The 14,088-nt window shown below is 39.9% G+C and overlaps 1 protein-coding gene across 1 annotated transcript in view; it reads right to left on the bottom strand.

The window, feature by feature from the left end:
- The window catches only part of LOC136874733 (uncharacterized), a 227,797-nt gene extending 216,056 nt beyond the window's left edge, over window positions 1-11,741 (bottom strand). Inside the window, exon 1 of the mRNA XM_068227793.1 lies at window positions 11,611-11,741. Coding sequence (XP_068083894.1) covers window positions 11,611-11,638 — 28 coding nt within the window. The 5' untranslated portion in view covers window positions 11,639-11,741. The remainder of the gene's footprint in view (window positions 1-11,610) is intronic.
- Between the last annotated feature and the right edge of the window lie 2,347 nt (window positions 11,742-14,088).

Here is a 14,088-nt window from a genome sequence, read left to right as displayed (position 1 = left end):
TGAGGTGAACTTATTTTCTCAAACTATTCTTCGTTTATGTAATGTAAAGTGTTCTTCTCTAAGTCACCTCTGTAGTATGGGATTAGCCCTTGCGTTAGCGGCCCAGAGCCAGATTAGGTTTTAAAAAAACAAAGTGTATTAGGAGTGCAAGATCGCCTCCTCTCAAATTGTTATTTTAGAGGTCATGTAATCAACCTTCTTTTCATGTAATAGACCTCTGTAGGTTGGGTATTTTACCCCTGTGAATACGTCCTTAGAGGACAGCTTGAAGGTAGAGTTTGGTGTGGCCTTTGAGAGGCTTAAATTTTAAGAGCGGATCGCTCTTTTGAAAATGGAGTGTCATATGCCTCGTGGAGGCTTTTCTGTGTAATTCGGAGCCAGGGGCTCCTAGGGATGAATGGGGTTTTCTGCCCCTCTGTTAAAACTTGTGTTTGTGGTAAAACTGAGCTGATCGCTGAAGTCAGGGCGTGAAGCCCAAAACCTGTAAATATTGTATCTCCCCTTGTTTTGCTACATTGTACCTGCCATGTCTGTTATTGCTTTGTTTTTGAAAAGAAAATATAACCTAGTTAAATTTTAAATTAATTTTACATTAACTTTGATTCCGTAGTTTGAAACCCATTCACGCCCGCACCTTCTTACGCCTCTACCTACCGCTAAAACACGGTAACACATAGATTAATAAACAAGTTACAATGTTGTGAGCAACTGCAAAAAGACCTCGGCAATGTTAAGAGATGAACAGCAGGCAATGGTATGATGATAAACAGAGTTAAAAGACAGGTTGTAAATTTTACTGTACCGGGAAGTACACTCCAACGCCGCGCATTTAAACCTTGCACCTAAAAGAACTCCTCTACAGGAGAAACAGTGAACTTGAAACTAGACCTACTTAAACCTTTACTCAGAAGATGTCACTACAGTAATTTGACGTAATTTTGTTATTGTGAAGTTTCCAGTACTGTGTGAATTTCTACTTGTTTTTGTTTTTCATTCATCAAGAAGTTCGGACATTCTTTCAACAGATGTCACTGCTAATAAACTATGATCACGCACCCTTGTGCGAAGTGGAAGAACTTTGATTTGAAGAAGTTTTGTATTCATTAGTTTTTTTTTTTTTTTTACTAAATTATGTTCATTCATTTTTGGGTTGGAAATATTGATATTTTCTTTCCGCCCGTTTTGAATTTAGCCAATCATGAATTTCTGTAATTAATTTTCAGCCTATCATAGGCTTCTTCCTCGATTCTGTGTGTCACTTTTGATGTTAACCAATAAAATCCTATGGGTGTGTCTTGATTATTCGTGAAAGGTCTCGAACTTTCCCCTAGGGTTTATAAATTGCGGATTTTCTCGTCTCTTGGCCAATTGATCGTCATCTAACTTAGCGTGTGTCAAGCAGGAGGCGGGAGGCGCCTCTTTCATCAGGCAGCAGTACACTGACAAGGTAATGGCCAATTAACATCTTTATTTCTTGTTAGCTCTGCAGTTTAACCCGAGGGAAAGGTTCGAAACTTTAACTATGTAACCAACTATGTAACTTCTGCCGACTTATGTAATTACTTCATAAAATCTTTAACTGTAGCCTAAATCGGGGATAGAGAGTGATATACCCTCTCGAGCTCCCCTTCATCTTGGTTTGAGGTGACTACGTTTATTGCTGTTTTTCATCCTGTAGTGTGGTCAATTACTTACTTATACGAGTCACCTCCATAGTTTGGGAATAACCCCTGTTTCATCGGCTTAGTGCCCCTTAGGTTTTAAGAATGCATATTTAGGAGTGCAAGTACACGCCTCCATTCCATTTGTGTTTCGGGCCATTTACTTAACCTGTTCTTTTCCGCTACGGCCCAATAGGTTGGGTACTAGATACCCCTGTTTCAAATGTGTAAGTTGTGCCTTGATGGCAAGTGATTGTAATTTTCCGATATCGCCTTGAAAAGGCTTGGAAAACGAGAGCACGTTAGCTCTTTTTTATGTGTTGTAAAAGTACCTCTAGGAGGCTTGATATTGTAAATTACGGAGCTAGTGCTCCATTGTATTAGGGGATTTCTGCCCTTGTATAAAATTGTGCTCTTTTGTCTCACTAAGTGTGAATTTGTTAACTTGTTGCTTTTCGAAAATATAACCTTCCATTTCAGTTTAAATTCTTTCTTGAAAAGTAGTTAGACCCATTCACCTCGGCACCTTCTTTCACCTCTGCTGGTCCACGGGTAAACCCGTAACATTTACTAATAGGAAAATTCCTCTTAGTTTCAATTACTGCGTTGATTGGATAAAAGTTCCTTAAGGAGATCGCTGTAAGTACCTAGGTGTTAATATAAAAAAAGGACTACATTGGGGTTACCACATAAACGGGATTGGGTATAGACCTCTGCAGACGGCTATGAGGGTATCTAGGAGTTTTGTAGTAAGGATGTAAAGGAGAGGGCATATAAATCTCCGGTAAGACCCCAACATTTTTTTTTTTTTTGCTAGTTGCTTTACGTCGCGTCGACACAGATTGGTTTTATGGCGACGATGGGACAGGAAAGGCCTAGGAATGGGAAGGAAGCGGCCGTGGCCTTAATTAAGGTACAGCCCCAGCATTTGCCTGGTGTGAAAATGGGAAACCACGGAAAACCATCTTCGGGGCTGCCGACAGTGGGGTTCGAACCTACTGTCTCCCGAATACTGGATACTGGCCGCACTTAAGCGACTGCAGCTATCGAGCTCGGTAAGACCGCAACTAGAGCATGGTTCCAGTGTATGGGACCCCCATCAGGATTACTTGATTCAGAACTGGAAATATCCAAAGGAAAGCAGCTCGATTTGTTCTGGGTGTTTTCCGACGAAAGAGTAGCGTTACGAAAATGTTTCAAATTTTGAGTTGGGAAGACTTGGGAGAAAAGGGACGAGCTACTCTTCCGAGCTATCAGTGGGGAGATGGCGTGGAATGACATTAGTAGACGAATAAGTGTGAGTGATTTTTTAAAAGTAGGATGATGATGCTTGTTGTTTAAAAGGGCCCAACGTCTAGGTCATCGGTCTCATTTAAAGGAAGAAAGATCACAATATGAAGACAAAGTTGGAATTCATGAGGAGAAATTGGAACAAATATTCGTTTATAGGAAAAGCAATTAGGGATTGGAATTGTACCGGAGGTTCACCAACTCCGTACGTTTAAAACGAGCGCCTTTTTAAGGGCCATCTGTGATACGAACTGCGAAACTTACAGTGGAAGAAGTTTGAACGTTAATCGTCAGATGTCTCTACTGTAGACGTATGTGCTCCGTCTGGAGAGAGGATGGACAATGAAATTTCAAGAGAAATTTTGTAGTCATTAGTTAGTAAAACTGAAATATTTGTGGCTGGTTTTTGGTGTTCGAATGTTATCAGCACTTCTATCTCTTCCCGCCGGCTTTACAAGTTAACCAATAAGGAATTTAGGAAATTTATTTAATCAACCAATATAAATTGTGGGCGTGTCCAGGGCTTCGGCCCAGAGAATTCTCGAACCTTCATCTCTCTTTGGGCCGCGTTCTCTTTCGATCGCTCCAGACCAGCAGTACAGTGTGTTCATATAGGAGGCAGGGGACGCGCCTCGCTCATCTCCGGAATGCCCTCCAGCTAAAGCTGATTGCAGATAACTTTTAATCATGTAATAGTCTCAGAAAGCTAACTCGAGGGGAAGGTTTCAAAAATTCTCTCTTAATATGTATTCCCCTTCAACTTGGTATTGAGGTGACTATGTTTTCGTAAACTTTAAAGTTTATATTTTATAATTTAATATTTTTCTCCACCCAGTCATCTGCGTAGTAAAGGGTTAACCTCTGTAACTTCGGGCCATAAGCCCACATAGGATCTGTATTTCCAAGTGTATTTCAAGGAATGCAAGTGTCCGCCTTCTAACATTTTGATTTCCGGCCAATAACTTTAAACTTTTATTTTTACTAAAGCCAGGTAGATGGGTACTTATTGCCCATGTTAACTATTCTTACTCTATTTCCTATTTAATGCAATGTTCCTTATTTGAATAACTGTCAGTATAAGAGCTGAAGAGCTCCACTTCTGACTATCTGTTACTTGTTTATCAAAGTTTAAGTTATGAAAAGAGAAAAACAAGGGGAGAAATCATCATCATAATCATTATCTAAAGGCTTCGCCTTGTCGCTGCAACCATTGATCTCTTCTCTCTGCGATCCTTTCCATCTCTCCATAACCTTGGCATCCCATCATCTCAACTACCTCTTCAATGATCTTCTTCCGTGGTTTCCCTCTGCCTTTCTTTCCCATCACCTTGTCTTCGAACAAGTTCTTTATGAAGTTATTATGCCGGAGAATGTGACCGAAAACTGACGCTTTTCTCCTTTTTATCGTTGTTGTTAAATGCCTCTGGGTGTTTATTTTCAAGTGTATTTCAAGGAATGTAAGTGTCCGCCTTCTAACATTTTTATAGTTTTAAATTAAAATTTGATATTTTCTCTATCCATCCATTCATGCCCTCCCCTTCTTACACCTCTGCGTTCCACGATATCCCCGGAGCAGGAATAATTTACCAAGGGAGATGTTCAATACATTTCCAAATTCTTTGCAATTATTTAAGAAAAACTAGGTAAACTATAGATAGGGAATCTGCCACCTGAGCGACTGTCCTGAATGCAGATTGATTGATTGATTGATTGATTGATTGATTGATTGATTGATTGATTGATTGATTGATTGATTGATTGATTGATTGATTGATTGATTGATTGATTGATTGATTATATATTTTGGAAGATTATCAGCGCACGTACCGAGTATGACCACAAGGATCGTGAGTTCTACAAAAATATTAGTAGAGGTAATATTTCAGTTTGGTAGCAGCCTCCGTGGCTCAGAAGGCAGCGCGTCGGCCTCTCACCGCTGGATACCGTAGTTCAAATCCCGGTCACTCCATCTGAGATTTTGTGCTGGACAAGTTTTTCTCCGGGTACTCCGGTTTTCCCTGTAATCTTTCATTCCAGCAACACTCCCTGTTATCATTTCATAGCATTTATCACTCATTAATAAATCAGCTTGGGAGTGACGACCCCATGGTAATAATAGCCTATATATGTTTCATTCATTACATCCTTGACCCGTCAATGACTGGAAAACAGGTTGTAGGTTTTCAGTGTTTCAGTTTGGTATAAATAAATAATTCATATGCCAATTAAAGAACTCCTTGGACTCATACTTCACGGAAGGAAAATGCAACAATTTCATACGGTGATTATTACAAGAAGTGGTCTAAATTAACAATCTTGAAATATAAAGGTGGTAGCGCAAAATGCTTCTTTCTTACAAAATACCGTTCGTGGCAACTGCCTTACTGCACCGTGATTTGATTTCACTTTCTGGGAGAATACACATTACAAATGAAATGATCCACCTGTTCCCGACCTGACATTCCGTCCTCTTAGATTTTATCCGTAATACCATTACTATAGTTTTGGAAAGGCTGGCTTAGCTCTTTCCAAACTCCAAGATGTTTGATTGCAGAATTTCAGCATATTTTGCCATTAAGACCAAGTTGTTGGCACAGGCTACAATACTTAGGCTATTACATTTCCATCTAGCTGAATTCCTCTCCTCTCTCTCCTTCCCTGCCATGTTATACCTTTCAGTAAATGACTCATGTAAATCATAAACAATAAGAGTGAAACATTACAGCCTTGCCTTGCCTGTCACTACTTTGAATCAAGAACTCATTCTCCCATCATTTCTCACTGAGACCTCCTCGTCAATTGCCTGTGATTTTATCTACCTTTGATCCCACAATCTCCTGGTGTGGACAACACCCTTCTCATAGGTTCACTGACATATGTTCCGAGCGAGTTGGTCGCGTGGTTTGCACCGTGTAGCTGTTAGCTAGTATTCGGGAGATGGTGGGTTCGAGTCCAGTATCGGCAGCCCTGAATATGATTCTTCCATGGATTCCATTTTCACACCAGGCATCCCATCGTCGCCACAAGACCTAACTTAGCCGCTACAACGAGAAACCAATTCCGGTAACAATAATAACTCTCTGCCACATACCTTTCCCATTATCTACGAATCATAACTTTGATTTATTGGTCAGCAAATACCATTCGAGTACTTGACATGGTGTTTCAAATTTCCCTACAACTTTTCTCACAATCTATTACTTTGCAGGCTTGATTCATCTGGCGATGCTTTAATCGTTTGTAATAGTGCAGGATCCAGCAATACTAAGCTCGTGATTCATCCGTACGAATGTGGATTATGATCTGGCACATGACGTCTCCGTTACCAACGCGATTCTAAATCATAACCACGTCCTGTCATGATGTGATTGAGAGGATTTCAGTTTAAGGCTGTTTCATGGCAGGAAGCACGAAGTTCTCGAGTTACATGACCATTCTGGCATGTCACCTGAAACCCCAGGTAATGTACCTAGTATCTCAGGTACACCAAGTAATATTCATAATTATTTTAAAGGAAATATTACAATTTCAATACTGTATAATAGTCATAGGCTGATTCAGGAAGTAATGTCACAATTGTATTTGTCACTGGGTTGGTCATCCAAAGTGACACACACATGAGCGGAATATTCTTGGTGATGACTCGCTGCTAGTCACCAACAACTGAGTGTATTGTAATCTCGGGCTACGCCCTAAACTTAGCTCGCTATTTCATAATAAAAGGAGCCTGTGTCCCAGGCTCGCTAGCTTCACTTAATCATCAACACGCTGTAAGGTAGGACTCTGCCAGTCCGTCACCAAGAATCGAACTCTGCATTAACATCAGCATTGAGAGTAGATTATCAGCAAGTTTAACTTATTCAATCTTCAATAAAAGTCAAGTTATTTTAAACCTGCTACCAACAAGTCTAGTTATTTCTGAAAGAGTAGCCTACAGCAAACGGTAACGAATTCGTGACCTTAGTGGTTTAACATTAACACAATTTAAAGGTTCTACGTTCGAAGTATAAACCGCTAAAACTTAACTCTCGAACTTCCAGTCTATTATTTCTCTCCATTACTAGCTTACCTTGAATCTGCATTGCGAAGGGCTCTCAAACTGAAAACATACAGTAGCGACCACAGGATCCATAGGCCTACCTCAGTCTGGTATTCTTTCCACTCAATTCTAACGCCTCCTCAGAGTTTATATTTCCATCCAGCCTGCCTTAGTTAATTCTGTATTAGGTTTGGGAGGCCTAAGCAGTTCCCCATTTTCTGTTATTGATAGAGATTGATACATGATGATGATGATGATGATAATGATGATCGGACCTATAATCTAGGTCATCGGCACCAACAATTAATACAGAATGCCCTATTAATCAAAATGCATATTGCTGCCCTACTTTAGAAAGGCTTATAATCACCTGAACTATTTCATTTTATCGAATGTTTACATGTTTGTATTCTATAAAATAGTAAAATAATTAGAGCTTTGTCCAACACACACTTAGCCAATAACGTTACATACATTTGTAGACTATTATGACCTTCAGCGTTCAGTCTACAAGCTTTTGTGAATTAACTAATCTATTTGTAACTAGCTCTGTGGCATTCCTCTTTAAATCATTAGAATCCATATCTAACCAGCATTGTCTTGTTTTCGCTCTACTTCTCTTACCCTCCATAATCAAGTCCATTTTTCTCCTAGGTAGCCTATCTTCCTCCATTCACGTCACATGACCCCTGACCCGAAGCCGGTTTATGCGTACCGCTTCATCCATCGAGTTCATTCCCAACTTAGCCTCTATCTCCTCATTCCGAATACCCTCCTGCCATCGTTCCCACCCGTTTGAGCAGTGAATATTCTCGCTACTTTCACGTCCCTTACTTCTAACTTATGAACAAGATATCCTGAGTTCACCCAGCTTTTACTCCCTTTGCAAAGTTGGTCTGAAAGCAAATTGGTGAAAAGATAGTTTCGTCCGTGAACTGGCTTCTTTCGTACATAATACTGTTGATCGCAACTGCGAGCTCACTGCATAGCTTTGCTGCACATGTATTCACTAGTCATACTACCACCCTGTCATAATAGATAACCTAAATACATGAAATGATCTGCCTGTTTCTTTGTATTCCCAACTTGACATTCATCTCTCTTAGGTTTTTTCTCCGCTGACATCATTTTGGTCTTGGAAAGGCTAGTTTTGATATCATACTGACAGCACCTAGTTTCAAATTCCAAGATATTAGATTGCAGGCATTCAGCACAATCTGCCATTAAGACCAAACTGCTTACCGGTACTGCATTGCCAGCTAACCGAATCCCTCCATGTCACTACACATCTCAGTAGATGATCCATATAAAATATGAACAATAAAGGTGAAAGATTACAGCCTTATCTAACCCCTGTAACTACCTTGACCCAATAACTCAGTCTACCAACTGTTCTCACGGCAGCCCAATTGTCAACATACAGTAAATGCGTTGATTGATTTTAATAATCAACCCTCAATCCCATAATCCCCAGTACGGCGAACAACTTTTCCCTCAGTATTTTGCCATGTGCCTTCTTTAGATCTATGAAACATAAACATAACCGTCTTTTCCCCTCGTAGCATTTTTTAATTACCTGGCGCATATTGGAAGTACTGGTTTTCATCGGAGTTATTCTTTTACATACTTCTATAACGTTAGGAAATGATGAACACCGTTTAGGGCAATCATTTACACTTCTTCAAAAGCGCACTTTTTGTCGTAAATTACAGAAACAGTGTCTTAAATATCAATAAATCTCTGTGGTAACGTAGCCCTTCCTTTCGGTCAAAAACTTCGAAATTTTCGGCGAAAAATTAACAGGCGCAATTTGCAAGTCGCTTTACGTCGCACCGACACAGATAGGTCTTATGGCGACAATGGGATAGGAAAGGGCTAGGGGCGGGAAGGTAGCAACCATGTCCTTAATAAAGATACAGTCTAGCATTTGCCTAGTGTGAAAATGGGAAACCACAGAAAACCATCTTCAGGGCTGCCGACAGTGGGGTTCGAAACCATTAGCACAATTTACAATAACCATGCAACTGTACCATTTAAAACAGATTACGCAATTATACAACTCGTCCTTTCGCGAACGCTTCAAAAGGAGATTGGCCATGTGAATAAGTTTGAATTTTACCGGGCGAGTTGGCGCGCTGCTGTGAGCTTGCATCCGGGACATAGTGTTTCCTAGAAGTACCCGATGAGTCGGAAAATCTCAATTCACTACACTGGCGGCGGAAAAACTATCTGACTTGGAGGCAAATTTTTCCTCCAAGCCAGAGGGGAAATCCCCTCTTCACTGCTAATTTAAAATAAAATGAATGTAAATTTAATAAGAATGAAGAGGAAGAGCTCTTTTTTAGGAAACGGCTCTTTTCAGGGTTAAATTTTGAGTTATTTAGTGAATTGTGGGATATGTCTAAATTGTAATTCTAGACCAGGTCATACTACTACTACTAAGTGAGCCTCTGCCTTAAATGTGCACACTGCTCATTCAAAACAGTGGGTCAGAGTAGGGATCGAATAGCTGGAATACTATGATGAACCAGTGTGTTACGTACCAGCAGTACGGTATCAGAAAATGTAGGAACCAGAGGAATGACATTCTAAAGAAGAAAGTTTTCTAACTCCCCAGATATTTCCCACCAATATTCAGTCAGGCTGTTACACTCGGTACCAACAACGAGATAGAATTATTATTATCGTTGCTCGGTACGCAGCAGTAATGCCATCTATCGGAGTTGAGCGCCAGCATAAGAGACAAAGAACATCACAACAAACAATGGTCAATGTAATGTCATTGTTGATCAATGTTATGCGCTTTCGATATTGTAGGCCTTCACATTTAGTTTTCTTCCGACTCTGAAATACCACTCTTATCACAGTCGGTATGGTTAAAGTAAATAAAACGTAAATGATCGGAAATTGCATTCTCTATAACCTTTGGTATGTGGTACTTTTCGATAGGACCTAACATTGGTAATTAAAAATAAATTTTAGGCGCCTCCCCCTAAACTACAATTTCATCGAGGGTGAATAAAATTGTTCATAACTTAGAATGTAGTTTCCTATTCCCCGACTCTACATACCGATTTTCATTACATTCTGTTGACCCATTTTCTCGTGGCTCGGCGTTGATATGGACTTAGCAACAAAAATACAAATTCTTGAATATTTGTGTTATCAAAGCCAGTACGGTAACAGTGTACGACATAAATGATCGGAAATGTAATTCTATATAACTTTAGTTATGTAGTATTTATCGATAGCACCACTGATAATATAAATATTTGAGAATTAAATTTTAGGCCATCCCCTAAGCTACCATTTCGTACAGAGTGAGTAAAATTATTTATAGCCCCCGACTTCACATACCGATTTTCATTAAATTCTCTTTAGCCGTTTTCTCGTAATGCGTGTACATAGATACATACATACATACATACATACATACATACATACATACATACATACATACATACATACATACATACATACATACATACATACATACATACATACATACAGACGGACAGGCAGACAGACAGACAGATATAAATTACGGGAAAGTAAAAAGTGCATTTCCTTGTTACTATGGACATGACCAATACATAAAAAAATATCATTATTTTCAAATTGTGAGCAATGCACAGACAAAACTCTTATTAGGTCCGCCTCTGTGGTGTAGTGGTTAGTGTGATTAGCTGCCACCCCCGGAGGCGCGGGTTCGATTCCCGGCTCTGCCACGAAATTTGAAAAGTGGTACGAGGACTGGAACGGGGTTCACGCAGCCTCGGGAGGTCAACTGAGTAGAGGTGGGTTCGATTCCCACCTCAGCCATCCTGGAAGTGGCTTTCCACTTCTCCAGGCAAATGCCGGGATGGTACCTAACTTAAGGCCACGGCTGCTTCGTTTCCTCTTCCTTCTCTATCCCTTATAATCTTCCCATCCCCCCCCCCCGCAAGGCCCCTGTTCAGCATAGCCTGTGAGGAAGCCTGGACGAGGTACTGGTCATCCTCCCCAGTTGTATCCCCCGACCCAGAGTCTGACGCTTCAGGACACTGCCCTTGAGGCAGTAGAGGTGGAATTTATCGCTGAGTCCGAGGGAAAATCCGACCCTGGAGGGTAAACAGACAAAGAAAAAGAATAATAATAAGAAGAATATTCAAATTATGGCACAGTGCACGTTTTTAAATTTTAAGACCAGTCATGTTTCGCCGAATAACTCTGTAACTACCACTGCATAAAACATACGTTTTATTTAATGTTTTAATTTCTATATTTTTTAAAGTTATTGAGGAATCGACGAATTGTTTCAGGCGACTCCAGACTATCATATTATTTTGTGTGAAATTATAATAGTATTACTGTATTATTCCGCATTATGTTAGTAATTCGGTCAGATTTATGTTTATGGAATGAACATTAATTAATCTCCATATCAGTTTTTCAAGTGCTCATGAAAGACAACCTGTATTTATTTTATTGATCCTCATTAAGGAATTAATTCGGTGAGATACGGGTTCATTCGGACAACCCTCATCACAGACTTTTATTTCTTCGCAGAAACTCATCAATGTCAATTGAAGACAAGGTCCGCTTTACTTTCATGTCAGTTGTGTAAATCATTTTACTCACCTATGACGAAAATTGCAATGATCTTCATGTTCCCTATTTACTGATGCGTTCCAGAAATTTCGCTGCACCGTTCTGACCTCCCGTACTTACACCTTGTGACTAGAGAAATAAAGATGAAAACTGGCTTGACCGCTCTCAAGGTGAAAGGTATGAATGCAACTCAAGGTTCATTGCCTTGCTCGGGGATTCCATACATCGTATGGGACGTTCCAACTTGCTTCATCTTTTCATTTTTGTTTTCATTGCTTTCCTGTTTTGCGGTTAGATAATTATCCATTCATTATTTACAGGAAAAGTAGTAGTTGGGTGATTCCAAACAACTAAATGACGTAGGTGCAATTTCATTACAGAAAATGATTGTACCGTCAGTTTCATGTGTAAATAATTCAAAGCAAATTCAAACATTAAAATCGTAATATTGTCATATGTTCATATCCACGCCTAGAACAAATGTGTTACTTTCACTCATATAAGTCTAATTCATGGCTTTCATAATACGAACGTGACTGAGGTATGACAAATGCTAGTAATGCCGTCCTCATATGATGGTTTGAAAATGTCGCACCCAGGATCAGAATTGGTGCGTGTGTTTCGGTTAGCTTGGTACACTGATATGTAACATTACCCTTACCGAGCTCGATGGCTGCAGTCGCATAAAGGCGGCCAGTATCCAGTATTCGGGAGATAGTGGGTTTGAACCCCACTGGCGGCAGCCCTGAAGATAGTTTTCCGTGGTTTCCCATTTTCATACCAAGCAAATGCTGGGGCTGGACCTTAATTAAGGCCGCTTCCTTCCCACTTCTAGCCCCTACCTGTCCCATCGTCGCCATAAGACCTATCTGTGTCCGTGCGACGTAAAGCAACTTGTAAAAAAAAAAAAAATCACCCTCTGGCTCAATGAAGAAAGCAACAGTAAGCTACTTAAGCAGAAAATGAAACGAAAACAAGGAAAGAATGAGAAAAATAAGAAAATGTTAGTAAAGAAAGTCTAAACAATATTTTTAAAAATATATGACAGCTGATGAGGATCCAGACTGATGACTCCACATACATACAATATTGCTATGTCGTGTAAAGGTAGTGTGTCAATCAGGTAATTGAAAAATGCTACGAGAGGAATAGACAGCTGTGTTTCGTAGATATAGAGAAAGCATATGATGGTACTGAGGGAAAAGATGCTCACCATAATGGGGGGCTATGGGATGAAGGGTACATTATTAAAATCAATCAAAAATCAATCAAAGGCATTTACGTTGACGATCGGGCTGCAGCGAGAACTGATGGTTCTTCTATGCCGCTCCTTCATTCCGTCAGCTATGTAATGTACTTAATCCTCCCGTTTCCCTTTTTCAGGTATATAATTTAGCTCACCAACATGCCATCAATTCTTTAGGTGATCATTTTTATTATGCTTCTATTCCACCACCAGTAATTCATTCTATTTCGTTACCTCAATCATCGCCTCCCTCTTCCGTTCCTACAGTTCGTGCCCCTTTGGTTTGTTTTCGTTGCAAAGAACCTGGCCACATTGCAAAATATTGTACCACTCAGCCTTCGGGAAACGCCTTTCACCCACGTCATTAGGCAGTAGACGTTTACTGGGGGAAAACCTACCTTTTGTTTCTCAGGTATCTCAACCTTACTCTTCAATACAAACTTCTGAATTTTCCACTGATTATGCCTCATTTTTACCTCGCACCTCCCACGTTCTTGTAACTGTAAACAACTTACCCTCTATTGCTCTCCTTGTTTCGGGAGCTGCAGTTTCTCTTAGTTTCCAGTTTTTTGAATCTTTAAAGTTAATTTCTCCCCAACAGCATTATCTTCCATCCTCTACTCAATGTCTTTCTGCTTCGAATCAACCCTTGCATGTTCTTGGTACGATCTCTTTGAATATCAAAATGCAATATTTCTCGTGGCCTTTCACTTTCCTTGTTGTAAAAGATTTATCATCTCCTATTATTTTGGTTAAGATTTTTTCTCATACCGATCTTGTTCTTGATTCCGCGCATTCTAAGGTTTTTTCATTTTCTTCCAAGTGAGTCCCTATGGTGGATACTTTCGATTACCCCATTCTTTACATTCTACTTCTTCTAATATCACTTCTGTTCATTCCAATCATATCCAAGCTTTGTTTACTGAATTCTCTGACGTCATCACCCTAACTTTGGGCACCGTCAAAAATTTATCTGCGCATATTGACCTTACTGATACTACTCCAGTTCGTTCCTCCCATTATTTTCTTAGCCCTCCTAGGATGAAGGTTTTGAACCAATTAATTGACAAAATGCTTAAAGATAATACTATCATTCCTTCGTCTTCTAACTACGCCTCAACTGCATTTGTTGTTGACAAGCCCGATGGATCCGCTAGATTCACCGTGGATTGCAGAAAGTTGACTGATAGGATATTATATGATGCCTACCCTATGCCCAAAGTACAATCCGCTTTCCAACATTTTTCCGGTTCCAAATATTT

Source organism: Anabrus simplex, chromosome 5, assembly GCF_040414725.1.
Source record: "Anabrus simplex isolate iqAnaSimp1 chromosome 5, ASM4041472v1, whole genome shotgun sequence".
In the NCBI taxonomy this organism is placed as follows: Eukaryota; Metazoa; Arthropoda; class Insecta; order Orthoptera; family Tettigoniidae; genus Anabrus; species Anabrus simplex.
This window is presented reverse-complemented; position numbering and strand designations above follow the sequence as displayed.